Genomic DNA, 27160 nt, shown 5'->3' with positions numbered 1-27160 from the left:
GCCTCCACAGCCTTTCTGTGGCAAAGAATCCCACAGATTCACCACCCTCTGACTATAGACATTCCTCCTCATCTCCTTCCTAAAAGAACGTCCTTTAATTCTGAGGCTGTGACCTCTAGTCCTAGACTCTCCCACTAGTGGAAACATCCTCTCCACATCCACTCTATCCAAGCCATCTGCCATTCAATGTCACCTCTTTGAAATTGTCCTTTAAGTTGAGAGCGGCGTGTGCATGTAAAACGCAGTCAAAGGAAACAGCGATTTGCTCCAAAAACAGGTTCACGAGATTGAACCTGATTTTGTCAGCAGAACTGATGCGCAAAGAGTAGACACAGAACTGCAGGGGTTGGTTTATACCAAAGAGTAGACACAGACCTGCAGGTGCTGGTTTACACCAAAGGTAGCCGCAAAGTGCTGGAGTAACTCAGCGGGTCAGGCAGCATAGAAACATAGAAACATAGAAAATAGGTGCAGGAGTAGGCCATTCGGCCCTTCGAGCCTGCACCGCCATTCAATATGATCATGGCTCACCATCCAGCTTAGTAACCTGTACCTGCCTTCTCTCCATACCCTCTGATCCCTTTAGCCACAAGGGCCACATCTAACTCCCTCTTAAATATAGCCAATGAACTGGCCTCAACTACCTTCTGTGGCAGAGAATTCCACAGACTCACCATTCTCTGTGTGAAGAATTTTTTTCTCATCTCGGTCCTAAAAGAATTCCCCCTTATCCTTAAGCTGTGACCCCTGGTTCTGGACTCCCCCAACATCGGGAACAATCTTCCCGCATCTAGCCTCTCCAACCCCTTAAGAATTTTATATGTTCCTATAAGATCCCCCTTCAGTCTTCTAAATTCCAGCGAGTACAAGCCTAGTCTATCCAGTCTTTCTTCATATGAAAGTCCCGCCATCCCAGGGATCAATTTGGCGAACCTTCTCTGTACTCCCTCTAAGGCAAGAACGTCTTTCTTCAGAGTAGGAGACCAAAACTGCACACAATACTCCAGGTGCGGAAAAAGAAAAAAAAGGATGGGCGACATTTCAGGTTAGGATCCTTCTTCAGACCCTACCGGAAACGTCACAGCATCCTTTATCCATAGATGCTGCCTGACCCGCTGAGTTACTCCAGCACTTTGTGTCTATTTAAGTGTGCAAAGAGTACAGGTTTAATTAATTTTGCCGTTGTTTTTCATTCTTTGGTGTTAAAGCAAAATAGTAGCTATTGAGAAAATAATTCTTCAATAAATGTTCTGGTAAATTGGCAGAGTGGCGCAGTGGGTAGAGCTGCTGCCTCAAGAGTGCCAGAGACCCGGGTTCGATTCTGACCTCGAGTGCTGTCTGTACAGAGTTTGCACGTTCTTCCTGTGACCGTCTGGTGTTCTGGTTTCCTCCAACATCCCCAAGACGCGTGGGTTTGTCGGCTAACTGGACTCTGTAAAATCGCCCCTGCTGTGTGGGTGAAAGTGGGGATAACAGAGAACTAGTGTGATAGACACAAAATACTGGAGTAACTCAGCGGGTCAGGCAGCATCTCCCGAGGCTTCCGACCCGGAATGTCACCTATCCATGTTCTCAAGAGATGCTGCCTGACATGCTGAGTTACTCTAGCATTTTGTGTTTATCTTTGGTATAAACCAGCACCTGCAGTTCCATTTGATTACAATGGAACTAGTGAGTGTGAATGGGTGATCGATGGTCAGCATGGACTCGGTGGGCTGAAGGGCCTTTGTCTTTCAATTCAAGTCCACAAACAATTTGACATTTCACTTCAGTACCGTGTCCTAAGATTTTTACCACCTTAAGATTTGTAAGTAAAATCTGCAGAAGGCAAAGAATACCAAAGGAAAAAAACAGCATTGAATTTTTAAAGTCAATTGCCAAAAATATGGAGATTTCATCTGCTAAAGACTGCAGCCTAAAGCAGCTGAAATTATACAGACCTGGCCAGCATTCAACTGGACAACCATTAATTGCAACTAATTGGATTAATCTTTTCTTTGAGCTTTCCACAAGTGATGATTACTAAAAATGAAAGCTGTTTCCAGTCAGAAATAAATTCTAAATCAATGAGTGGAGTGATCCACTGTTCAGGTAATCTAGGATGCAGGGAGCAGTGGCTATGTTGATAATGAACATATCCTACTCCCATATCCTCGTTATTAACTATATGCTCAAATAGATTCATCTTGTTATTGTGGAATTGCATTTTTTCCTGACCAACCACTAACAGTGGCGCAGCGGTAGAGTTGCTGCCTCACGGCGTCAGAGACCCCGGTTCGATCCCAACTACGGGTGCTTGTCTGTACGGAGTTTGTACGTTCTCCCCGTGACCTGCAAGGGTTTTCTCCAGGATCTCTGGTTTCCTCCACACACCAAAGTCGTACAGGTTTGCAGGTTAATTGGCTTGGTTTAATTGTAAATTGTCCCTAGTGTGTGTAGGATAGTGTTAATGTGCGGGGATCGCTGATCGGCGCGGTCTCGGTGGGCCGAAGGGGCCTGTTTCCACGCTATATCTCTAAACTAAACTTGAGTCCAATATCTTCCCATCAAACTCCCCTTGTTTAGCCCATGTGCTTAATTACTAAATGCACATAGTTTATGGCTCACAATTTACAGCTCCACTCTAGGAAGTGATCTGAACTATATGTTGCTCACACAATTGGGAAAGTGGCGATTCCAAAGTTATTCCCAAAAATATCAGGTTGAGGGGGAAAATCCATTCTTTTGTGGGGCTTTACTTCATATTTAATGGTCATTCCTATTGGCTTGAGTTGACTAAACTAAACTAAAGTAACTCAGCAATTTTACAATTTTTTTACCGAAGCCAATTAACCTACAAACCTGCACGTCTTTGGAGTGTGGGAGTAAACCAGAGCACCCGCGGAAAACCCACGCGGTCACGGTAAGATCGTACAAACTCCGTACAGACAGCACCCGTAGTCAGGATGGAACCCGGGTCTCTAGCGCTGTGAGGCAGCAACTCTACCGCTGCGCCACCGTGCCGCATAATTAAGACATTTTTAAAAAATCTCATTTTGATAATTTCACGTAAAGAAATTAAGTAAAATTTGCATTTTAGAAGCAGTTTGGTAAGCAGTAATTCTAACATTAAAACCTTTCTCATACCTCATCTAACAAAATGCAAAATCATCTTTGTTTTAGAGTAAAACTACATATGTTGTACATATGTTAAACTTTCATTTGTGTAGGAATGAACTGCATATGCCTGACGGTGACAGTAAACACACCAAATGGCCCAGTTGAGTGCAATTTGTGAATTTCCATATTAAACGACACTTTGGAGGAAATCTCTAGTTGGTTTCTTAATGGTGATAAATGCTATTATTATTGCTGTTGTTGTTTCCATAAAATCCCTCCTCAGGGAGGTAGAATGGTAGAGTTGCTGCCTCGTATCTCCAGAAACGCTGGTTCAATCCTGACTACGGGTGCTGTCTGTACGGAATTTGCACGTTCTCCCTAGGTCTGTGTGATTTGTATCTGGGAGCTCTGGTTTCCTCCCATGCTCCAAAGACGCACATGTTTGTAGGTTAATTAACTTCTGTAAATTGCCCTTAGTGTGCAAGATAATGTTAGTGTGCGGGTGATCGCTGATCGGCGAGGACTCAGTGGGCTGAAGGGCCTATTTCTGCTCTGTATCTCTAAAATAAACTGTAAAGTAAAACCGCAAAGTTGTGACCGAAACTGTAAGATTTTTTTACAGCCTTAAAGCACCAGAGACCTGGGTTCTATAAGAAAATAAGTGCAGTTGCTAATACAAATCGGAGGTATTCACAAAATGCTGGAGTAACTCAGCAGGTTAGGCAGCATCTCAGGAGAGAAGGAATGGGTGACGTTTCGGGTCGAGACCCTTCTTCAGACTGAGGCCTGGGTTCGATCCTAACTATGGTGCACTCTGTACAGAGTCTGTACGTTCACCTCGTGACTTGCGTGGGCTTTCCCACACTCCAAAGATGTTTATGTTTTTTAGGCTAATTGGCTTGGTAAAATGTGTTTGGCTACGAGGAATATCCTGGTCCAAACAGCCATCCTTGGCAGATAGATGTATGTTAACTGTTTACCCAGACCCTAGCTGTGGGCCTAATGCCATACTCTACAGATACATGATTCTGAGATTGGCCAACTGTTTGCTGCTATTACTTAAAATTACATTGAATTCACGACACAGAAACAGATTGTTCAAAGCCACCAATCATTTCCAGACCGCATGAGCAGTGGAAACAATCTGCTTCTGGGATATTGTCCAAATTCTTGTAATTATTAAGCATTTCTACCAATCCGCACTTTGCGTTCCTTTTTTTTCTGAAAACACTTCCAGTTTTTCAAATCAAGATAGACACAAAAAGCTGGAATAACTCAGTGGTTCAGGCAGCATTGTCAGAGTGAGGCCAAACTCAAATTGGAGGAACAGCACCTCATATTTCACTGGAGCAGTTTACAATCCAGCCGTATGAATATTGATTTCTCTAACTTCATGTAACCCTTGCATCCCCTCTCTCTCCATCCCTCCTCCATCCTAGTTGTTGTACTAGTTTCACTGTCGTCCTGTTGAGTTTCACCGTCGGTATAACTTGTTGTCACCTACCCCGCAGACAACAATGGACCATTGTGGGCTCCACCTTCCCTTGATCAATGTTGCTTTTTGCATATCTTTCATTCATTTGTTATACCTTCTATATCTCTCGTTTCCCTTTCCCCTGATTCTCAGTCTGAAGAAGAGTCTCAACCTGAAAAACACCACCTATTCTTTTTCTCCAGAAATGCTGCCTGACCTCCTGAGTCACTCCAGCTTTTTGTGTCTATCTTTGGTTTGAACCAACATCTGCAGTTCTTTGATACACCAGTTTTTCAAGTCTTTTGCACGTGTATTTTCACATGGGCAGTGTCCATATGTATGTTCTTCATCTGGTTTAAAAAACATAGCGCTGGAGGCACTGCGAGGAAAAAAATAAGATAGCCTTGATCAAATGGCGGAGCAGTCTCGATGGGCCGAATGGCCTAATTCTGCTCCTACGTCTTATAAACACAGCAGGTCAGTCAACATCTGTGGAGAAATGGACAGATGAAGTATTGGGTCAGTAGCCTTCTTCGGTCTGGGTTCCTGGCCCAAAATGCCATCTGTCCATTACCCTCTGCTGGTGTAATGGCTCGATTGTCATCGTGTATTGTCTATCTGCTGACTGGTCCGCGCGCAACAAAAGCTTTTCACTGTACCACGTGACAACGAACTAAACTGACACTGAAACTCCTGGCGTTCGAGTTGCCAAACCAGGCCGTGATACAACCAGTCAACATGCTCCCCACCGTACACCCCTAGAAGTTCAAGGAAGTATTCATCGACATATCAAGTCCCCTCAATCATCTGAGGATAGGAGATGCATTGGTGATCTGTAAGGTTGCATCAATGTGCTGGGTCCAGGATAGATCTTCAGAGATCTGCAATTAATAAATGCTGGAGAAACTCAGCGTATCGAAGAGCATCTGAGGGAATGGATAGGCAATGTTCAGGACACGATCCTCGTGTCTCGTACAGCATGTTCCCAGCTCCGCAGATTTAGAGAGAACATTGAAATGGAGTTGAGCACTCAGAAGATTTTGTTGGATGAAAGACTCAAAGTACTGGAGTAACTCTGGGGTCAGGCAGCATCTCTGGAGAAAAACAATGGGTGAAGTTTTGAGTCGAGACCCTTCTCCGTCGGATAAAACCTTGTACAAGCCTTTGTTATAAGTACTCATCCCAGTCGAATGCCATCAAGGGAAGGGTATCCCGATCTACACTTAAATTCAAGACTTTTTGTTATTTTCTTTTAATATCTCAGTTAAGTGAACCCTTCTACATTGATTTTTCTGCTGCTAGGTAATTGTTACTTTTAATAAACCAGATTTGACATTTATAGCTACTCGTTAGATCAGTTCTCTTTAGGAAGAATGTCAAGGCTTTGCCGAGGGTGTAGAAGAGATTTACTAGGATGATACAGGGGACAAGAGACTTCAATTACATGGGGAGACGAGAGAGAACTGGAACACAAATACTGTTGGGAGTTCTGACAGATGCGTTTGATATAATAAGAGGTTTTGTTCGAATAAATAAGAAGGAACTTTTCTCTGGCTGAAGAGAACACAGTCCCACACAGATAATTGATATAAGTGCAAGAGGTGAGATGAGAATTATTTTTGCTCTAAGTCATTATGACCTGGAATGCAATGTCTGAAATGGTATTAGTGGCAGAATTGATCTAAACATCCAAAACAGGATTGGATGAATCTTTGAAGGATGAAAGATGACTGCAACATGGAAAAAGGCAGTGGAATGAGACTAACATGACGACACCTTCGAAAAGATGGTGTGGTGATGTAAACCAAGTGATCCACTGTGCTGTGAAAGGCTAAGCTATTTATTCTGTGGAGGAAAGAACTGCAGATGCTGGTTTAAATGGAAGGTAGTCACAAAATGTTGGAGTAACTCAGTGGGTTAGGCAGCATCTCTGGAGAGAAGGAATGGGTGACGTTTCGGGTCGAGACCCTTCTGAAGAAGAGAGTCTGAAGAAGGCTCTCGACACACGAAACGTCACCCATTCCTTCTGTCCAGAGATGCTGCCTGACCCGCTGAGTTACACCGGCATTTTGTGTCTGCCTCAGCTACTTTCTCTGGCAGCTTATTCCACAAGGTCCACCGAAACAATGCATGAAGTGCTTAGTCATTCTGCTGATGCAAGTGGGGCCGAAGGGCCTGTTTCCGTACTATAAGACTCTATGACGAACTCCAATGTCTGCAATGGGGTGGAGGTCCTAGTTTATGAAAAGACCGTTCTGTACCCAGACCGGCAGGACAAGTTTGCCCCCTGCGGCTGGGGCTCTGGAACTCTGGCCCGGCCGGAGCCGGCAGATCCATTCCCATAGCCGACTTCTGCGGCCAACTTTGCGGGCCGGTATCTCGGCGGCCCAGGCGGAATGTTCCGGTAACGTTCGACTTCTCCCGGAGGCCGTGACCTCTGTCTTTCCGGAAAAAACGGATAATCCCTCAAGGTTCTGGAATCAAGGGTGCCGGAAAATCGGTGGTGGACCTGTACATGCACAGGAAAAGTTTAGAGTGGACCGCAGGGCTGCCTCTGAGCTGTATGTCACTCTATGACTTGGTAATCAGTGAAATGGGATGGTGGGTAGAATCCCAACAGAGCAGACACAAAATGCTGGAGTAACTCAGCGGGTCAGGCAACATCTCTGGAGAACATGGATAGGTGACGTTTCACAGAGTGCTGGAGTAACTCAGCGGGTCAGGCAGCATCTCTGGAGAACATGGATAGGTGACGTTTCACAGAGTGCTGGAGTAACTCAGCGGGTCAGGCAGCATCTATGGAGAGAAGGAATGGGTGACGTTTCTGGTCGAGACCCTTCGTCAGACTGAGAGTCAGGGGAGAGGGGAACCGAGAGATATGAAAAGGTACATGGAACCAATTAATGAAAGATATGCAAAAAGACACAAAGACGGCAACGATGATCAAGGGAAGGTGGAGCCCACAATGGTCTGTTGTTGGCTGTGGGGAGGGTGATAAGGAGTAATACAAACAGTGAAACTCAGCGGATCGACAGTGAAACTAGTGCAACGACTGGGATAGGGAAGGGACGGAGGGAGAGGGTTCCTAGAAGTTGGAGAAATCAATATTCGTACCGCTAGGCTGGAGTAGCCAGACTGGCAGTTTTGAAGAACAACCATATGCTAAACGCTGCGTTTTGTATCCAGACTTAACTGCTGTTGATCTTGTTCAAGCTGTTCATGCATTGCCCCCTTCTGCTCGGTGTAGTGTAACCAGCTAATAGAGGATGTACAGGATGGGAGTTTACGATTCCTAGCATCCCTCTTTTTGCTGTGGGGAAGTGCCCAATCTGTGCATGCCGTAATAGCTTGTAATGCCTTATTTTCTGCATTAAATTATCTTTGCTCCGATTTACTGATTACTCCGTTTGCTCTTGCAGAAGCACACAGCAGTACTTTTAAAAATTAAAATAGAGAGTTTCTATAATAAATTGAAAAGGTATCTTGATTAGTACGGGTGTCTGGGGTTGTGGGGAGAAGGCAGGAGAATGGGGTTAGGAGGGAGAGATAGATCAGCCATGATTGAATGGTGGAGTAGACTTGATGGGCCGAATGGCCCATCTCTGCTCCTGTCACTTGTGAATTTATACATCAAAAAATGCCTTCTCTTAAATATTAGCGCATGTTTGGTTATTTTGTTTTAGTTATAATAAATGTTTAAAAAGGTAGGTATTTTTATATGGTCAACAGCACAGAATCAGGCCCTTCGGCCCAACACCCATGCGACTAAGATGCCCCATCTACACTAGTCTCACTACCCACGTTAGGTTCATATCCCTCTAAACCTTTCCCAACCATGATAGATTTTTCTTCCTTTTAGTGATCTTTTAACTTCATGATCGTTTGTATGTGCTCCAGCCCTGCAAAGAAATAAAAATCAATGCACTTGTACGATCTTCCTGTGACCGGGTGGGTTTTCTCCGGGTGCTCCGGTTTCCTCCCACACTCCAAAGACATACAGGTTCGTAGGTTGATTGGCTTCGGTAAAGATTGTAAATTGTCCTGAGTGTGTGTAAGATGATCGCTGTGCCAAAGGGCCTGTTTCCGCGCTGTATCTCTAAAGTCTAAACTTAAAAGATAAAGGGGCTTGTTTCATTATTTCCCAATTCCTCAACATATCTTTGGAAATCGCAGTGATCATTTGATTCCTTGGTATTTATTCACAAAATGCTGGAGTAACTCAGCAGGTCAGGCAGCATCTCAGGAGAGAAGGAATGGGCGACGTTTCGTGTCGAGACCCTTCTTCAGACTGAATATTCCTTGGAATATTTAAATTATCCATTAAGTTTTTTTTAAATTGCAGACATCAGATATATCACCAAAGAACAGTTTTGTGTGTAAATATTGTTTCATAGAAACATAGAAAATAGGTGCAGGAGTAGGCCATTCGACCCTTCGAGCCTGCACCGCCATTCAATATGATCATGGCAGATCATCCAACTCAGTATCCCGTACCTGCCTTCTCTCCATACCCCCTGACCCCTTTAGCCACAAGGGCCACATCTAACTCCCTCTTAAATATAGCCAATGAACTGGGCTCAACTACCTTCTGTGGCAGAGAATTCCACAGACTCACCACTCTCTGTGTGAAGAAATGTTTCCTCATCTCGGTCCTAAAAGACTTCCCCTTTATCCTTAAACTGTGACACCTGTTTCGTAAAATAATTATTTAGAATATCTACCATAAGAAATTAATTTGTGTAGCATGATACAGAAGTTATTAAATTCTCATAGACGTGAGTTGTCACGAGTATTTGGTGGCCATATCGGCTTTGCCCAAGGTAATCGTTTTATCATTGCTTGGAAGCAATAGTGTGCATTTAGCTTAAATCAAAGTGTTTTTCTTCGTAAGTATTTCTGGAATATTATTTGATTTCTATTTGGTTTAATAATGATCTTCCAAAACAGCATCTAGGTCCATCCATCCCACATTGTTAAGACATCACAATTGGTGATAGCTGTTTTGAAGTAATGATCAAAAGTACACTGTTTTTGTTAAATCTGGCATTGTAGTTTCCAAAGCTCGATTTCAATTGTACTGCGTAGCTTAGGTTTATGAATTATTTATGTATCTGTTAGAAATAAAAGAGCAAGAAAACCATTGATAAAGTGCGTGTTTCTCAGATACTCAGCTTGCTGGGTCCCTGGACTACCATCACACTGTGTGCAAAGAATATATGCCAAAGACATTCCCCCATGCATCCCATTGCTATGCAAGGCGTAATTTATTAGCATACTTCTTGGCCTTATCCCAGGTTCCAAGTTTTAAAAAGTAATTTCGTTTATTGTCACGTGTACCGAGGTACAGTGAAAAGCTTTTGTTGCGTGCTAACCAGTCAGTGGAAAGACAATACATGTTTACAATCGAGCCGTCCACAGTGCACAGATACATGAGAAAAGGGAATAACGTGAAAACGTTTAGTGCAAGGTAAAGCCAGTGAAGTCCGATCAAAGGTAGTCCAAGGGTCTCCAATGAGGTAGATAGTAGTTCAGGACTTCTCTCCAGTCGTTGATAGGATGGTTCAGTTGCCTGATAACAGCTGGGAAGAAACTCCCTGAATCTGGAGGTGTGTGTTTTTTCACACTATGCCTTTTGCCTGATGGAGGAGTGGAGAAGGGGAAGTTGCCAGGGTGAGACTGGTCTTTGAGTAAGCTGCTGGCCTTGCCTTGCTGAGGCAGCGCTAGGTATAAATTGAGTCAATGGAAGGGAGGTTGTTTTTCCTTTACCCTTTGCAGTACCACTCCATGCTCTGCACCAACTTGTACATGGCAGGGTGTGGATGTGAAAGGATTTCCGTTCAATTCCGCGCCATCTCTGTGACATTACCTGGTCGTGCCTTTTGTGACATTAGTGAGGTTGAATTTGGATTGTATCTCCTCGGTTTGGTAGAGTAAATCAGTCAAGGTTGTTCATTGGCGATACCAGACTGATGGAATCTTGAGCATAAGACAATCTGCTGGAGGAACTCGGTGGCTCAGGCAGCATCTGCGGATGGAAATGGAATTAGGCTGGGATCCTTCTTCTGAAAGGAGATCGACCCAAATTGTTGCCTGTCCTTTCCCTTCCACAGATGCAGCCTGACTCACTGAGTTCCTCCAGCACTTTGTTTTTTTGCTCAAGACTGTTCATTTCTAACTTGACACAATAGTCCTTGTTCCAGCATCTGCATTTCCTTGTGTCTCTTCCTGGCTTTTGTACCTTTTGATTGATCCTATAATGCTGTAGGTTTGGCAACGTGTACCTCTTTATAGTTCTCCTCAATAGGTATCCATTTTGATCTCTGCTTACTCAAAGAAATCTTTTGGTCTATGCTTGTACTTTTATCAATGCAATCAGGTGGATAAAAGCCTGCCTCATCGAAACGTACAGAATAGTGAAAGGCTTAGTGGATGTGGAGAGGATGGTTCCACTAGTGGGAGTGTCGTATGACTAGAGGTCACAGCCTCAGAATTAAAGGACGTTCTTTTAGGAAGGAGATGAGGAGGAATTTCTTCAGTCAGAGGGTGCTGAATCTGTGGAATTCTTTGCCACCGAAGGCTGTGGCAGCCAAGTCAGTGGATGTATTTAAGGCAGAGATAGATAGATTCTTGATTAATACGGGTGTTAGAGGTTATGGGGAAAAAAGGCAGGAGAATGGGGTTAGGAGGGAGAGATAGATCAGCCATGATTGAATGGCGGAGTAGACTTGATGGGCCGAATGGCCTAATTCTGCTCCTATCACTTATGAAATGACCTGCCACAGTCCCTGCTCCCAGCTAATTTCCAATGTCCTTTCAGTGAACAGATGAACACTGAACAAAGATGAACAAATCCCCTCCATTATCTTCTGTATCGGGCTTACAAAACCTGGTGGTCGCTCAATTGATTTTGGAGATCTGCAGAATCAAGGAACTGGAGACTCTGGTTTACAAAACAAGATAGTCTGAAGAAGGGTCCCGACCCAAAACATCACCAATCCATGTTCTCCAGGGGATGCTGTCTGGCCCGCTGAGTTACTCTCGCATTTTGTGTCTAAATCTGGAGATGGTCTGCAACTTGTGAGTGACTGTTGTTAAAACCTCGCTTAAAATGTTAACATTTAAAAGGCATTGGGACGGGTACATGGATAAGAAAGGTTCAGAGGGACATGGGCCAAATGCGGGCAGGTGGGACCAGTGTATGTTGGCCAGCATGGGCAATTTGGGCCGAAGGGCCTGTTTCCATGCTGCGTGATGCTGTGACTCTATGGAGAGCATGAGGGTACTGTACACTGGATACAGTGTGCTGTTATTTAGTACCTGGTTAAAAGTCCACATGACAATTGAAGTTTCCCTAAATTGTCAGGATCATTTCATTATGTACTTTGACTTGTGCGGTGTTCAGTGTTGTTTTAGTTGATGGAGCGGCCATTAGATGCTGCCATCTGGTGGCCACATTCTGAATAGTTATCATCATCATCATCATATATCTACAGCCGGAAACAGGCCTTTTCGGCCCTCCAAGTCCGTGCCGCCCAGTGATCCCCGTACATTAACACTATCCTACACCCACTAGGGACAATTTTTACGTTTACCCAGCCAATTAACCTACATACCTGTACGTCTTTGGAGTGTGGGAGGAAACCGAAGATCTCGGAGAAAACCCACGCAGGTCACGGGGAGAACGTACAAACTCCTTACAGTGCAGCACCCGTAGTCAGGATCGAACCTGTGTCTCCGGCGCTGCATTCGCTGTAAAGCAGCAACTCTACCGCGCTACACCTTGAATATTTATGTGAATAGTTACAACCAAAGTCAGTGTCAGAATTACATTTCGAGTATGGTGTATCAAAAAGGCTTGGCTTTCCCTTATAGTAGCATGTATTGAAGAGATTAAATGCAAGGGCAATGCAGCGGTAGAGTTGCTGCTTTACAGCACCAGAGACAATAGACAATAGGTGTAGGAGTAGCCCAATCGGCCCTTCGAGCCAGCACCACCATTCAATGTGATCATGGCTGATCATTCTCAATCAGTACCCCGTTCCTGCCTTCTCCCCATACCCCCTGACTCCGCTATCCTTAAGAGCTCTATCCAGCTCTTTCTTGAATGCATTCAGAGAATTGGCCTCCACTTCCTTCTGAGGCAGAGAATTCCACAGATTTTCAACTCTCTGACTGAAAAACATTTTTCTCATCTCCGTTCTAGAGCTGAGTTCCATCCTGACTATGGGTGCTGTTTGTACGGAGTTTGTACGTTCTCCCCGTGACCTGCGTGGGATTTCTCCGGGTGCTCCGGTTTCCTCCCACATTCCAAAGACGTGCGGGTCTTGTATAAATTGTCCCTTGCGTGTAGGACAGAGCTAGTGTATGGGTGGTCGTTGGTCGGTGCGGACTTGGTGGGCTGAAGGGCTGGCTTCCACGCTGTATCTCTAAACTAAACGAAGCTAATGAATGGTAAACAATGCATATCGTATGCTTGCCATCATCGGTCGGGGCATTGAGTACAGTATAAGTGGCAGGGTGTCGTGGTTCAGTTCTGTGGAACTAAGATTAGGCTGCATTTGGAGTATTGTGGTCAGGTCTGCTTTCCCCATTATAGGATGGATGTGGAGGCTAGAGGTTTACCAGAATGCTGCCTGGATTAGAGGGTATTGCTGTACACATCCATGTTCTAATAACTGGAGAACAAAATCTGTGCATTACCTATCCCTGTAACTCGACATGATTGCAAATGGTGTCTAAAAATATTTTTACAGCCAAATGTTTTTATAACCGCCATGTTTTAGCTTCATTTCCAAAGTCCAGTTGGCCTGCACCCTCGGTCTACTGGAGCAGTTCCCGCGAACTGACGTCTCTCTCCTCTCCTCTCCTCTCCTCGGCCGGCCATCTTTGTGTCCCAGGGGGCGTCTCCTGCAGGTGCCGGAGGCATTACCCCGGTTCACCCTCCTACCGGCCCTCGCTCCTGGCATTCCACGTCTCCAGCGGCTCCCTCCTGGTTACGCTGACCGACCGACGAGCCTTCAGGCGGGTTCCCGGAGAACATGCAAACTCCGCACAGACAGCACACGAGGGGTCAGGACCGAAACCGGGTCTCTGGCGCAGCGAGGCAGCAGTACTACCAGCTGCGCCACCCTGCCTTTCTCTGCGATTTCTACCTCTCTCATTGCATTTGCTGCACATCACTTTCCTGCCTGACATTACTCGATCAGAAAGCACATGTTAGCATTTATTCCACACCACTACACTCGTCCATATTAAGTTTTTGAACTTCTTGCACAAGCTACCAAATTTCACAAATACACCATCAGGATAATAACGCGTACTGCTTCATATGAATCCGTACCAACCGTGAAATACCTTGCTGCACCTACCTTGGATAATGATATTCTAAGAAAATGCTGGGAAGGTGGGGTGGGGGGGGGGGGGGGGGGGGGAAGGGGGGAGGAAACCTGTTACAAATCAGTGGCTCAAATCTACTTTTAATACGAAAAATCAAAGAATCATGCTTCATTTTGCATAGCCTTAAGGGAGATGAAAGTATTAAAATGTACCCTTACCCCGGTGAATTTCAACTGTGACAAGGTTAAACTTGCAGGATTGATGAGTTTCTGTTTCTGCATGGTGCACCTTGCGAGAAAAAAAGTGTAGCTACAGCAAGCAGCAGAAAAGACAACCGCAAATGCCGTAATCCATCTTGATGTGCATTATTCGTGGCCCCAGTTGCTTCATTGGGTTGAAATCTCTTATCAAGTATTGATTTGCTTTATTTGTAGATGGTATTAATATTTTCATTTTTTATTTATTTTTTTCAAAAAAATCATTCCTTCACGATCAGAAATTACCGAATAATCATTTGTGTCCCTCAAGTTTTCCGTTCTCCTGCCCTTTCCCGGAGTGTCATTTGAATGTGTGGCGGAGATTTACGAACAGTTATAGTTGTAAATTAATTTTATATGCTAAATACGGTCTTGTGTAGTAATTGTCTAATTTATATGTAAATCACAAATCAATTGATGCTGGCAAACACAATTGTGCTAACAGCGATGCTGCAAGTGGACCAGAAATTAATCCACCTCTGAAAGTTCTTTAAATTTGCCTGGGAGCCAGGGGTTATTCTGTTGCCGGGGAATCATATTCTTTGTCCTCATTCTTCCTCCCCCTCCCCCCAATTATTTTCCTTTGTCGTGCCAGATCTGAGATTCCAACCTAATGTTACCAGATGCCACAAAGTCGCTGCCAATTAATTTTGCCGATTGAATGTGGATTGAACACAATGATCTGATAACATTGGGCTTGAAGACCAATGATCTATCTGGTCTCAGATAGGCACAAAACGTTTCGGGTCGGAACCCTTCTTCAGAGGTCAGTCCGAGGATGGGTTCCACAGAAGAAAATACTGCAGCAAGTCCTTGACTGCATCTTGTCGACTTGACACTTTGGATGCTGTGTGATATGCAAAACAAATCTGTCTAAGAAAGGGTCTCGACTCGAAACGCCACCCATTCCTTCTCTCCAGAGATGCTGCCTGACCCGCTGAGTTACTCCGGCATTTTGTGTCTGTCTTCGTTGTAAACCAGCATCTGAAGTTCCTTCCTACACAATCTATCTAGTCTACCCTGCCAACCGGTCAAACTGAATCCCTTACTATGAAGGCACAAGGAACTGCAAAGTGCTGGAGTATCTCTGAAGGTTTCAATTTGTGTCTGAAAAAGAGTCCCTACCCGAAACCTCACTTATCTGTGTTCTCCAGAGATGCTGCCTGACCTGCTGAGTTACTCCAGCAACCTTTGCCTTTTTTCCCCCTCACTTTGAACTTAGCCCTGACCGCAAGGAATTCTTTCATTTAAAAACAAGATTCTTGTTGTGAAGGATGTTAGTTATTTAGTGGCTGGGACATCGGTTTCAATTGGAGACAAAAGAGGTTGCAGATGCTGGGAAATTGAGCAAAACACAAAACTCACCAGGTCAGGCAGCATCTTTTGAGGAATGGACAAGTGGCGTTTTGGGTCAGAACCCTGAAGAAGGGTGCCAACCCAAAATATAGCCTGCCCATTCATTACCTGCAGAGATGCTGCCTGACCCGCGGAGTTACTCCAGCACTTTGTGTCTAGTTTTCAATTGTACCTGGACAACTGATATTCAAAAGCTCGTTTGACTCCTAAATGAACGTTATTGCTATTTCGGGTCAATCTAAAACCAGGTTAGAAATCTTCATTTGGAAAGCTAAATTTTGACATTTATAATCTATGGAGACTGCAAACTGGAGACTTGAATTAGAACCTGCGTCAACTGATGACGTGACCGAACATCCCCCAAAGAGCCGGTTTTCCCATCTGTGAAATCGCTGTAATGTAGGAATGTGGTTACCTCCCGCACATTACAGGACGGTGCCTTTGGCTTTACCCGGCAAGTGGCTGCCGCACCTGGCAACAGGCGTAGAACTGTGGACCCGTTCAGAAAGGGAAGCCACGAGCCCGGCCTCTGCCCGCTCCGAGGACCAGAGAGGAAGGTGTCAGAGTTGGATCAAAGGCCCGATACGCAGACAGGCAGACAGTGCCTCGACCGAGCGAGCTGGGACGTGAGAAAATGGCACAAAATCTGGAGACTCTTGTTCTATACACGTGCTGTATCGAAGATGTGCTTATGCATAGTCTTACTTGTAGGGAACTGTATGCAAAAATGAATTTCACTGTACCAGTACATGTGACAATTAAGTAGCTTTGAACCATTGAACATCTATGGAGATGAGTATTGGGATGGTTCACTTAAGGAGAAAATCTAATTCATAGAATACGTACAAGTAGCATTTATTCTGTAAGACTGGGTTATTTCTGGTGCAATACCAGGAGAGGTAACTTCTTAAGTTCACAAAAATATGCAATGTGCTGAAGTAACTCGGCAAATCGGGCAGCATCTCTGGAGAACATGGATTTTTAAGCTCTTAAGTTTGGTCTTCCTTCAAAGTAAACGAGGTTTCAAATTTTGCTCCAATTTTACAGCATTCATCTACTAGAGTTCTTGCAGTATTTACAGAGTGAAAATCCAGGTTTTAGTTTCCACCAAACTCGTATTCCTTCTCTGTCCAAGCTCCCCCCCACCCCCTCCACTCCATCAGTCTGACCATGAGTCCCGACCTGAAACGTTGCCTGTCCATGTGCCTCCACTGACCTGCTGAGTTCCTCCAGCACTTTGTGTTTTGCTCAAGGTTTCCAGCACCTGCAGTTCCTTGTGTGACCATTGTACTTCTACATGTGTGCAGTTCTGAAAGCATTGTGGACAGACACACAATAATGAGTAGAAGGTGCCACAATCTCAGATGAACAGGGTAACTCAGATTGGGAATTGCTAGGAATTGTTTCTTGGGGTTTTTGATAGCCTTCAGAGCAAAATATGTTTTTTATGTTAAGCTGTCAAACAACACGGCACGTTGGCGCATATGCTTTACAGAGCCAGAGATCTGGGTTCGATCCTGACTATGAATGAATGAATGAATGAATAAGTTTATTGGCCAAGTATGTACACATACAAGGAATGTGCCTTGGTGCTCCGCTCGCAAGTAACAACACGAACATACAGTAAACAATTAAGAATAAAGCATTAAACATTACGAATACAACATTACGGTTTAAACATGTGAGTGAAATAAACCAGAGCAAAAAGAGACTACAGACTTTTGGTTATGGAGTAGAGCTACTACTCGTGGGATAAAGCTGTTTTTATGTCTGGCTGTGGCTGCTTTGACAGTCCGGAGTCGCCTTCCAGAGGGAGGTGCTTCAAAGAGTTTGTGTCCAGGGTGAGAGGGGTCAGGGATGATCTTGCCCGCTCGCATCCTGGCCAACAACCTGTTCGCTGCAACCTGGCTGCTGTTTGTACGTTCTCCCCGTGACCTGCGTGGGTTTTCTCCAGGTGCTCCGGTTTCCACCCACACTCCAAGGACATAGAGGTTTGTAGGTTGATTGGCTTTGGTAAAATAATAAATTGTTCCGAGTGTGTGCAAGATAGTTATAGTGTGCGGGGATCGCTGGTCGAGGTGGACTCATTGGGCCAAAGAGCCTGCTTCCGCACTGTATCATTAAACTAAATTAAACTAAACTAATCTAAACTAAACGTGGATAAAGCTCAGAAATAGACACAAGAAACCGCAGGAGTGTAGAACCAAATCCACCTGATCAGTCTGAAGAAGGTTCCCGACCTGAGACACGGTCTATCCATGTCCTTCGGAGATGCTGCCTAACCCATAGAGTTCCTCCAGCACTTTGTGTTCTACAGTGGATAACGTTTCATGTTCTGCCAGTTTAACGCACACTAATTAATGATATTCTGTGTTACTTTGCCCTGATGCTTCCTTCCTTTAAATTACAATGCCCGATGTCCTGAGATGAACATTTCGGCACATTATTGGTGCGCAAATATCACCAAACATTCGTAGACACAAAAAGCTGGAGTAACTCAGCTGGCCAAAAGGAATAGGTGATGTTTCGGGTCGAGACATTTCTTCAGACTGTGAGTCAGGGCCTACTCCTCTCCAGAGATGCTGCCTGTCCCACTGAGTTACTCCAGCATTCGATGTAAACCAGCATCTGCAGTTCGATCCTACACAAAAACCATTCTACATTACCTTATCAGCTTCTGATTTGATCTGCCGTTTTCACACCTTAACCTTCCATACCAAGGCACATTCCTTGTATGTGTACATACTTGGCCAATAAACGTGTTCAATTCAATTCAATATCTCTATGTCCCCCCTCTCTCCCCTGACTCTCAGTCTGAAGAAGGGTCCAGACCCGAAACGTCACCCATTCCTTCTCTCCAGAGACGCTGCCTGACCCGCTGAGTTACTCCGGCGTTTTTTGTCTATCTCCGGTTTAAACCAGCATCTGCAGTTCCTTCCTGCACGTTTTCTCACAAAACATTTATTCCTGTGAATATATTTGACATGGACTTCCACTTGAACCCCTTTCTTCTGCACATTTTCTTTCTTTCACCACGCTGTTCTTTGCTGGCAATAAAGAGAACTTTAATTTATGCATCACCTTTCATATCCTCGGGATGTCCGAATGCGTTTCACATCCGATAAATTACTTTTTTTTTTTGAAGTTTAATCACTCTTATGCTTGGAAATATGATAACAATTTTGCCCACAGCGAAATTCTGGAAGCAGCAAATGAGATGAATGAAGCTGTTGGCAATGCTAACCGAGTGGCTGGTTGGCCAAGACTCTGGGAGGACTATTTTCCTTTCCTTTTACTACCTCGGGACCTTTTTATTACCAATTTAAAAGTCTCGTCCAAAAGCCAACCCCGTCAATAATTAAGAAATCCCTCCCTCCCAGTTCTGCTCTGGGGAGTTGGTCCGGATTACATGGACAAGTCTTGACACAAACAGGTGGATAAGGTGGTCAAAAAGACCCTGGCCTTTCATCATACGCTCACAAGTTGTAGGAACAGAACTAGGCCAATCGGCTCATCAAGTCTACTCCGCCATTCAATCATGGTTGATCTATCTCCCCCTCCTAACCCCATTCTCCTGCCTTCTCCCCATAACCCCTGACACCCGTACTAATCAAGAACCTATCATTCTCCATCATAAAACTATCCTTTGACTTGGTCACTAAGGCCTTCTGTGGTAATGAATTCCACAGATTCACCATCCACTTGACTAAATAAATTCCCCCTCATCTCTTTTCTAAATGTACATCCTTTTATTCTGAGGCTGTGGCCTCTGGTTCGAGACTCTCCCACTAGTGGAAACATCCTCTCCACATCCACCCGATCCATGCCTTTCACTATTTCATCAGTCAGAATATTGAGTATATTGAAGTTGGGAGGTCATGTTGCAGTTATACAAGGTATTGGTAAGGCCACATTTAGAGTATTGTGTTCAGTTTTGGGCACCATGTTATAGGAAAGATGTTGTCAAGCTGGAAAAGGTACAGAGAAGATTTACGAGGATGTTGCCAGGACTAGAGGGTCTGAGCTATAGGGAGAGGTTGAGTAGGCTGGGACTCTTCCTTGGAGCGCAGGAGGATGAGGGGTGATCTTATAGAGGTATATAAATTCATGAGAGGAATAGATCGGGTAGATGCACAGAGTCACTTGCCCAGAGTAGATAAGTCGAGGACCAGAGGACATAGGTTTAAGGTGAAGGGGAAAAGATTTAAATAGGAATCTGAGGGGTAACCTTTTTACACAAAGGGTGGTGGGTGTTTGGAACAAGCTGCCAGAAGAGGTAGCTGATGCAGGGACTATCCCAACATTTAAGTAACAGGTAGACAGGTACATGGATAGGACAGGTAGGTGGGACTAGTGTAGATGGGACATGTTTAGTTGTTGTGGACTTCAGTTGGGCTGAAGTGCCTGTTTCCACACACTATGACTCTATGACTTTCTCCAAGCCGCTAGCTGGTGAGGCTTCCTATTGTTCACGAAAACAGACCTTGTGTCGTTCAGAGATTTGGACGCTACAGCAAGAGAAAGTAAACCTATGTATAAATTGCCACCTAAGTGGTTTTAGAGGCCTAGGAACAGGCTGAAGATAGACACAAAAAGCTGGAGTAACTCAGCGAGTCAGGCAACATCTCTGGAGAAAAGGAATAGGTGATGTTTTGGGTCGAGACCCTTCTTCAGAGTCTGAAGAAGGGCCTCGACCCAAAACGTCACCCATTCCTTCTCTCCAGAGATGCTGTCTGACCCACTGAGTTATTCCAGCTTTTTGTGTCTATCTTCGGTTTAAACCAGATCTGCCGTTCCTCCCTGCATGGAAGCTGCCTGAGTTGTCCCATCTAAGCAAGTCCCGTTTGCACATTTGGCCCACATCCCTCTTAACCTTTCCTCTCCATTTAGTTCAGCTTATTGTCACACGTACCGAGGTACAGTGAAAAGCTTTTGTTGCGTGCTATCCAGTCAACGGAAAGACAACACATGGTTCCAATCGAGCCGTCCACAGTGTACAGATGCAGGATAAAGGGAAAAATGTGAATAACGTTTAATGCAAGATAAAAGTCCAGTAAAGTCCAATCGAAGTCCAATGCCCGCACTGGGGTAGAGACGAATTGGACAGTACCCTAGCTTATGGAAGGACTGTTCAGAAACCTGATAACAGAGGGGAAGAATCTGTTCCTGAGTCTGGTGGTGCGCGCTTTCAAGATTCTGTATCATCTGTATGTGGTATTCATAGAATAAATCACAAGCATTGGAATAGAGTAAATGCGCAGAGCCTTTTACCCATAGCAGGGGAATCAAGAACCAGAGAACATGGGTTTAAGGTGAGAGTGGGAAGATTTGATGGGGACCTGAGGGGCAACTTTTTAACTGAGGGTGGAAGCTTGGTTTAAAGGGATATGGGCCTAATGTAGGCAGGTGGGACTGGTGCAGATGTGGAATGTTGGTCGGATTGGGAAAGTTGGGCTGAAGAACCAGATTCCACGCTGCATGGTTCTATGGCCCTAATCTGGGCATCATGCAGGTAAACCTCCTCTGCACTCCCTCCAAAGCCTCCACGTCCTTCCTGCAACTTTACATGGAGCTGGGAAATTGTAGAAGGGCCTCGGATCAACGCATTGTACAAATAGCGGTTGACCCTGGTTTGTGGGAAAGGGGGTGATGTTTGTGGGCCAGCAGCAGATCTTGACTGACGCAATTTGGCTGCTGTTTTTGTAGAGAACTTTGCTTTACCTTAGGTTTATTTCAGAACAAAGGCAATTAATGTCAGCTACTGACGGGAGATTATTTTTCCCTTGTTACCATTCCCCAAGAGGAGTAATCTGGTCTGTTCTGTTGAATATTAGAGAGGAAAGTTGACCCTAATTAAAATAGTGTGCCTGCTTGAAGCTCACTTAGTAAGCATATTGGTTTTTTTCCTGCCCTGCTGTGCTGTGCTGTGCTGTGCTGTGTTGGGCTGGGCTGGGCTGTGCTGTGTTGTGTTGGGCTGGGCTGGGCTGGGCTGGGCTGGGCTGTGTTGGGCTGGGCTGGGCTGTGTTGGGCTGGGCTGGGCTGGGCTGTGCTGTGTTGTGTTGGGCTGTGTTGGGCTGGGCTGTGTTGGGCTGGGCTGGGCTGGGCTGTGTTGGGCTGGGCTGTGCTGTGCTGTGTTGGGCTGGGCTGGGCTGGGCTGTGTTGGGCTGGGCTGGGCTGGGCTGGGCTGGGCTGGGCTGGGCTGGGCTGTGTTGGGCTGGGCTGTGTTGGGCTGGGCTGGGCTGGGCTGGGCTGGGCTGTGCTGTGCTGTGTGTAGAGTTGCCAACTCTCCCGTATTAGCCGGGACATCCCGTATTTTGGGCTGAATTAGTTTGTCCCGTCCGAGTCCCGTATTAGCAGGGTTGCCAACTTTCTCACTTCCAAATAAGGGACAAAGGGTGACGTCACCGCCCCGCGCGACCTCGCCCAACCAGCAGCCACGTGCTCCCGGCCCGGGTGGCCGCCATTGGTGGAGCGGGAGCACGTGGCCGCTGGCCGGGTAAGGTCACGCGGGGCGGTGACGTCACCCTTTGTCCTGTATTTGGGAGTGAGGAAGTTGGCAACCCTAGCTACGTGTGCTGTGCAGTGCTGGGGAAGGCAGTAACTGCAGAAAGCAATCGCTGATCACAGCTATTTCTAACTTCTAAAGATAGCGTCAGGTCTCCAATGAGGGAGATGGAAGCTCACGACTGCTCTCGAGTTGTTGAGAGGACGGTTCAGTTGCCTGATAACAGCCAGGAAGAAACTGTCCCTGAATCTGGAGGTGTGCGTTTTCACACTTCTGTACCTCTTGCCCGAATGGGAGAGGGGAGAAGAGAGAAGAGGGAATGACCAGGAGTGAGACTGGTCCTTGATTATGCTGCTGGCCTTGTTGAGGCAGCGTGAGGTGTAGATGGAGTTAATGGAAGGGAGGTTGGTTTGTGTGATGGTCTGGGCTGTGTCAGTCACCAAACTCCAGTCTAATCCTAAGTTGTATTTTAAAAATTAATATGTGATAGGATCACAATAAGGCACAAATGGCCCATCAAGTCTACTTCGCCATTCAATCATGGCTGATCTATCTCTCCCTCCTAACCCCATTCTCCTGCCTTCTCCCCACAACCCCTGACACCCGCACTAATCAAGAATCTATCAATTTCTGCCTTAAAAATATCCATTGACTTGGCCTCCACAGCCTTCTGCGGCAATGAATTCCACAGATTCACCACCCTCTGACTAAAGAAATTCCTCCTCATCTTCCTAAAGGAACGTCCTTTAATTCTGAGGCTGTGACCTCTGGTCCTAGACTCTCCCACTAGTGGAAACATCCTCTCCACATCCACTCTATCCAGGCTTTTCATGATTCGGTAAGTTTCAACAAGGTCCCCCCCCTCATCCATATCAATGTTTTAGCATAACCTCTCTGCTGTTGTAAACTATAACTCGCTTATTAAGGCCAAGGCTCGAGTGTGCTTTATTAACAGTCATTCATTAAAAGTTAAGAACTGGAAACAAAATTCCCACCGTGAGGATGTGTCTCGTTGGGAAATCTATTTCCAACAGCTCCGGGGCAAAAGCAAACGGTTAGAGTGAAGGTGGGGATCGGAAAATTGTATTTAAACTCAAGCTCCAATAATCCGTAAGAACTGGTTTACATTGGTGTTTCTACCAATGTCATTAAATTTCAGGCAACCATTAAAACTTTATGAAAGTGCTAAAAGAATTTGAAACACAAAGTGTCTGGTGTAACTCAGCGGCTCAGGCAGCATCCCTGGAGAACATGAACCTCCAGCATCTCCCAGAGACTGGAGTCTGACGAAGGGTACCGACCTGAAACCTCACCTATCCATGTTCTCCAGAGATGCCGCCTGACCCCCGCTAAATTACTCCAGCACTTTGTGTCTTTTTTTGTTGTTGTAAAGCAGCACCTGCATTTTCCTGTTTCTACTTCTGAAAGAATGTGAGAGTGCTTCCGGGCCAGGATTGGCTAACTGGAGGTAGACTTACGTTTATCCAACTGGATGAACTTGTTCTAAATGTTCTATTTTCTTCCCTTCCAGGTCCGAACTATACAGATCGATGTTTGGAAATGTCAAAGAAGCTGAGAAAGAGCCTTGATCGTCTCTGCTGGACCCTGGGATGCTGGTTTTCATCATAACAGAGGGAAAATGTGGACTCTTGATTATTGTGGGACTGTCTGCAAAACCAGATTCACACGCAACATCCCAACATCCTATTTCAATAAGTGGCACAAACGTTGCAAAGTAACTCGTGCAATTCCACCTATTCTAGACCCCACATAAGGAGAATTGGGAGTTTGATCCTTTGGAAAGATTTGTCCACCCAGTATTATTCTGTATCACAAGTCAGTATTTCCCCTTACTCAGATCACTTAATAGTCATAGAGTCATACAGCAGGGAAACTGGCCCTTCAGCCCAACTCGCCCATGCTGACCAACATGTCCCATCTACACTAGTCCCACCTGCCCACATTTGACCCATAACCCTCTAAACAATTCCTCTCCATGTACCTGTCCAAATGCCTCCTAAATGTTATGATAGCCCCTGCCTCAACCACCTCCTCCGGCAGCTCGTTCCATACGCCCACCATCCATTGTGTAAAATAAAAAGTTACCCCTCAGGTTCCCCCTCATGAATCTTGCCCCCCTCACCTTAAACCTGTGGTTCTCAAGCCTCTTAAATCTCTCTTATCCAGAAATGGGAGTGGACCAGGACACAGAGAACATAGCAAAGTACAGCAGGGGTGTATTTGGGTCTATGTTCTGAAGATGTTCATTCATTCATTATTTAAAAACGTGAAATATTTTCAGTTCCCCGGAAGTTCTTTTTCTCTTGTAAGATGATCACCAATAGAACAGATGAAATGACTGCTGCTTTTTAATAATGTTTTTAAAACCTGCAATTGATTATAGATGCAATGGTCTCCAGTTACCTTCTTCAGTCTGAAGAAGGGTCTCGACCCAAAACGTCACCCATTCCTTCTCTCCCGAGATGCTGCCTGACCTGCTGAGTTACTCCAGCATTTTGTGAATAAATACCTTCGATTTGTACCAGCATCTGCAGTTATTTTCTTATAGATGCAATGGTCATTCCTTCCTTAGTGTTAAAGCTCTGCCACTTCACAACCGAAGATATTAGTTAAGGATTTTGACAAAGGAAAACTGCTGGGTATAAATTAAACTTTTGTACCATTTCACTGAGTGACGTTTACTAGGACATACATATCATCGAGTTTGCGTATAAAGATGGCTTACTAAAGAACTCTACATCGGGGATGTGGCCAGGACTCGAGGGCCTGAGCTACAGGGGGAGGTTGAGCAGGCTGGGACTCTATTCCTTGGACCGCAGGAGGATGAGGGGAGATCTTATAGAGGTGTACAAAATCATGAGAGGAACAGATCGGGTAGACGCACAGAGTCTCTTGCCCGGAATCGAGGACCAGAGGACGAAGGTTTCAAGTGAAGGGGAAAAGATTAAATAGGAAGCTGAAGGGTAACTCACACAAAGTGTGGTGGGTGTATGGAACGAGCTGCCGGAGGAGGCAGTTGAGGCAGGGACTATTGCAATGTTTAAAAACAATTAGGTGTACATGGATAGGACAGGTTCAGAGGGTCCTTTTTTTTCTGAGGCTGTGACCTCTGGTCCTAGACTCTCCCACTAGTGGAAACATCCTCTCCACATCCACTCTATCCAGGCCTTTCTGTCTGTGCTGAACATGATGCCAAGTTAAATTAATCTCCTCTGCCTGCACGTGATCCATATCATTTAATTCCCTGCATATCCATGTGCCGATCTAAAAGCCACATAAAAGCCACTGTTGTCAAGTCAATTTTATTTGTATAGCACATTTAAAAACAACCCACGTTGACCAAAGTGCTGTACATCAGTTCAGGTACTAAGAAACGAACATACAATGGCACACAAACATAACAGCACATACATAAACAGTTCACAGCGCCCCCTCAGAGGGCCTCAAACGCTAGGGAGTAGAAATAGGTTTTGAGCCTGGACTTAAAGGAGTCGATGGAGGGGGCAGTTCTGATGGGGAGAGGGATGCTGTTCCACAGTCTAGGAGCTGCAACCGCAAAAGCGCGGTCACCCCTGAGCTTCAGCCTAGACCGCGGGATAGTTAGTAGCCCCAAGTCGGCCGACCTGAGGGACCTGAAGATAGAGTGGTGGGTTAGAAGATTTTTGTATGGGGGGGGGGGGGGGGGGGAGCAAGCCCATTTAGGGCTTTGTATGTGAATAGGAGGAGCTTGAAGTTGATTCTGTACTGTACTGGGAGCCAGTGGAGAGAGGCCAGAATCGGGGTGATGTGGTTCCTTTTACGGGTACCCGTCAGGAGTCTCGCTGCGGCGTTTTGGACCAATTGCAGGCGGGACAGGGATGATTGGCTGATCCCAGTGTACAGGGAGTTGCAGTAGTCTAGGCGGGAGGAGATGAATGCGTGGATGATTTTTTTCAATGTCGTCAAATTGGAGGAATGGTTTGATTTTAGCTATGGTATTGTATCTGGCTGCACCACCACGCTGCATGTTCCACACACACTCATCACCCTCTGCATAAAAAAGTTTGTCCTGCACATCTTTAAACTTTGCCCCTCTCGCTTTAGATCACTGCCCTCTAGTCTTTGATATTTCCACCCTGGGGCAGTGAACAAAGGATTCTGTAGGCTGTGTAGGTAGTGTTAGTGTGCGGGGATCGCTGGTCGGCGCAGACTCGGCTGTCAGAAGGGCTACTACATCTCTAAATTCCAGCACATTGTGTCTATCTTTGGTTTGGTATAAATGGCATGAGTTCTGAATGATCGCAGGTGGGAATAATTTTGATTTTCTTGTGTTCATTTTGTTTTTGGTTTATCAGAAAATGTTTGGAGAGTTTCGGCTTAGGTTGGATATTTTTGCAATTCCGTGAAACTAAATTTCCAATGGAAGTCAACTCAGGGGGAATGATGTCTAATGGGGTTTACAGGAAAATTAGGGTTTGCAACCACAAACATTTACAGCAGAACATCTGACAACCAGAGATTATTGCAGAGAAAATCACAAACAACTATTGACCATTTTCTCAGCAGCAATCACATCTATCCAAATCTTAAACTGTTGTTACCACATTTAGATATGGTACATGCCTAACGGTGTACTTTTTTTTACACGCCATTTCGTGTTTCCATTATTCTAGTAGATGTATTTTACAACAAAAAAGATCAAATTGCTTAAAAGTGATTTTGAATTTAAGATCAGTTTAGTTTTTTTGTTTAGTTTAGAGATACAGCGCGGAAACAGGCCCTTCGGCCCACCGAGTCCGCGCCGACCAGCGATCCCCGCACACTAACACTGTCCTACACACACTAGGGACGATTTACACTTATACCAACCAATTAACCTACAAACCTGTACGTCTTTGGAGTGTGGGAGGAAACCGAAGATCTCGGAGAAAACTCACGCAGGTCACGGGGAGAACGTACAAACTCCGTAAGGACAGCACCTGTAGTCGAGATCGAACCTGGCGCTGTAAGGCAGCAACTCTACTGCAGTGCCACCAGAGAGAAAGATATTAAAACAACTATTTAGGTTATAGAATAAGCATTTGCTGCCCTAATGTTATTTGAATAAATTTTTATCCATAATCTATTTTAATG

General features: G+C 45.2%; 1 protein-coding gene across 1 annotated transcript in view; it reads left to right on the top strand.

Moving 5' to 3' along the window:
• aatf (apoptosis antagonizing transcription factor) overlaps nucleotides 1–24594 on the top strand; it is a 115971-nt gene extending 91377 nt beyond the window's left edge. Inside the window, exon 12 of the mRNA XM_078421996.1 lies at nucleotides 23559–24594. Within this exon, the coding sequence (XP_078278122.1) occupies nucleotides 23559–23616 (58 nt within the window). The 3' untranslated portion in view covers nucleotides 23617–24594. The remainder of the gene's footprint in view (nucleotides 1–23558) is intronic.
• Nucleotides 24595–27160: the final 2566 nt, after the last annotated feature.

This window comes from Rhinoraja longicauda, chromosome 26 (assembly GCF_053455715.1).
Source record: "Rhinoraja longicauda isolate Sanriku21f chromosome 26, sRhiLon1.1, whole genome shotgun sequence".
Classification (NCBI taxonomy): domain Eukaryota; kingdom Metazoa; phylum Chordata; class Chondrichthyes; order Rajiformes; family Arhynchobatidae; genus Rhinoraja; species Rhinoraja longicauda.
This window is presented reverse-complemented; position numbering and strand designations above follow the sequence as displayed.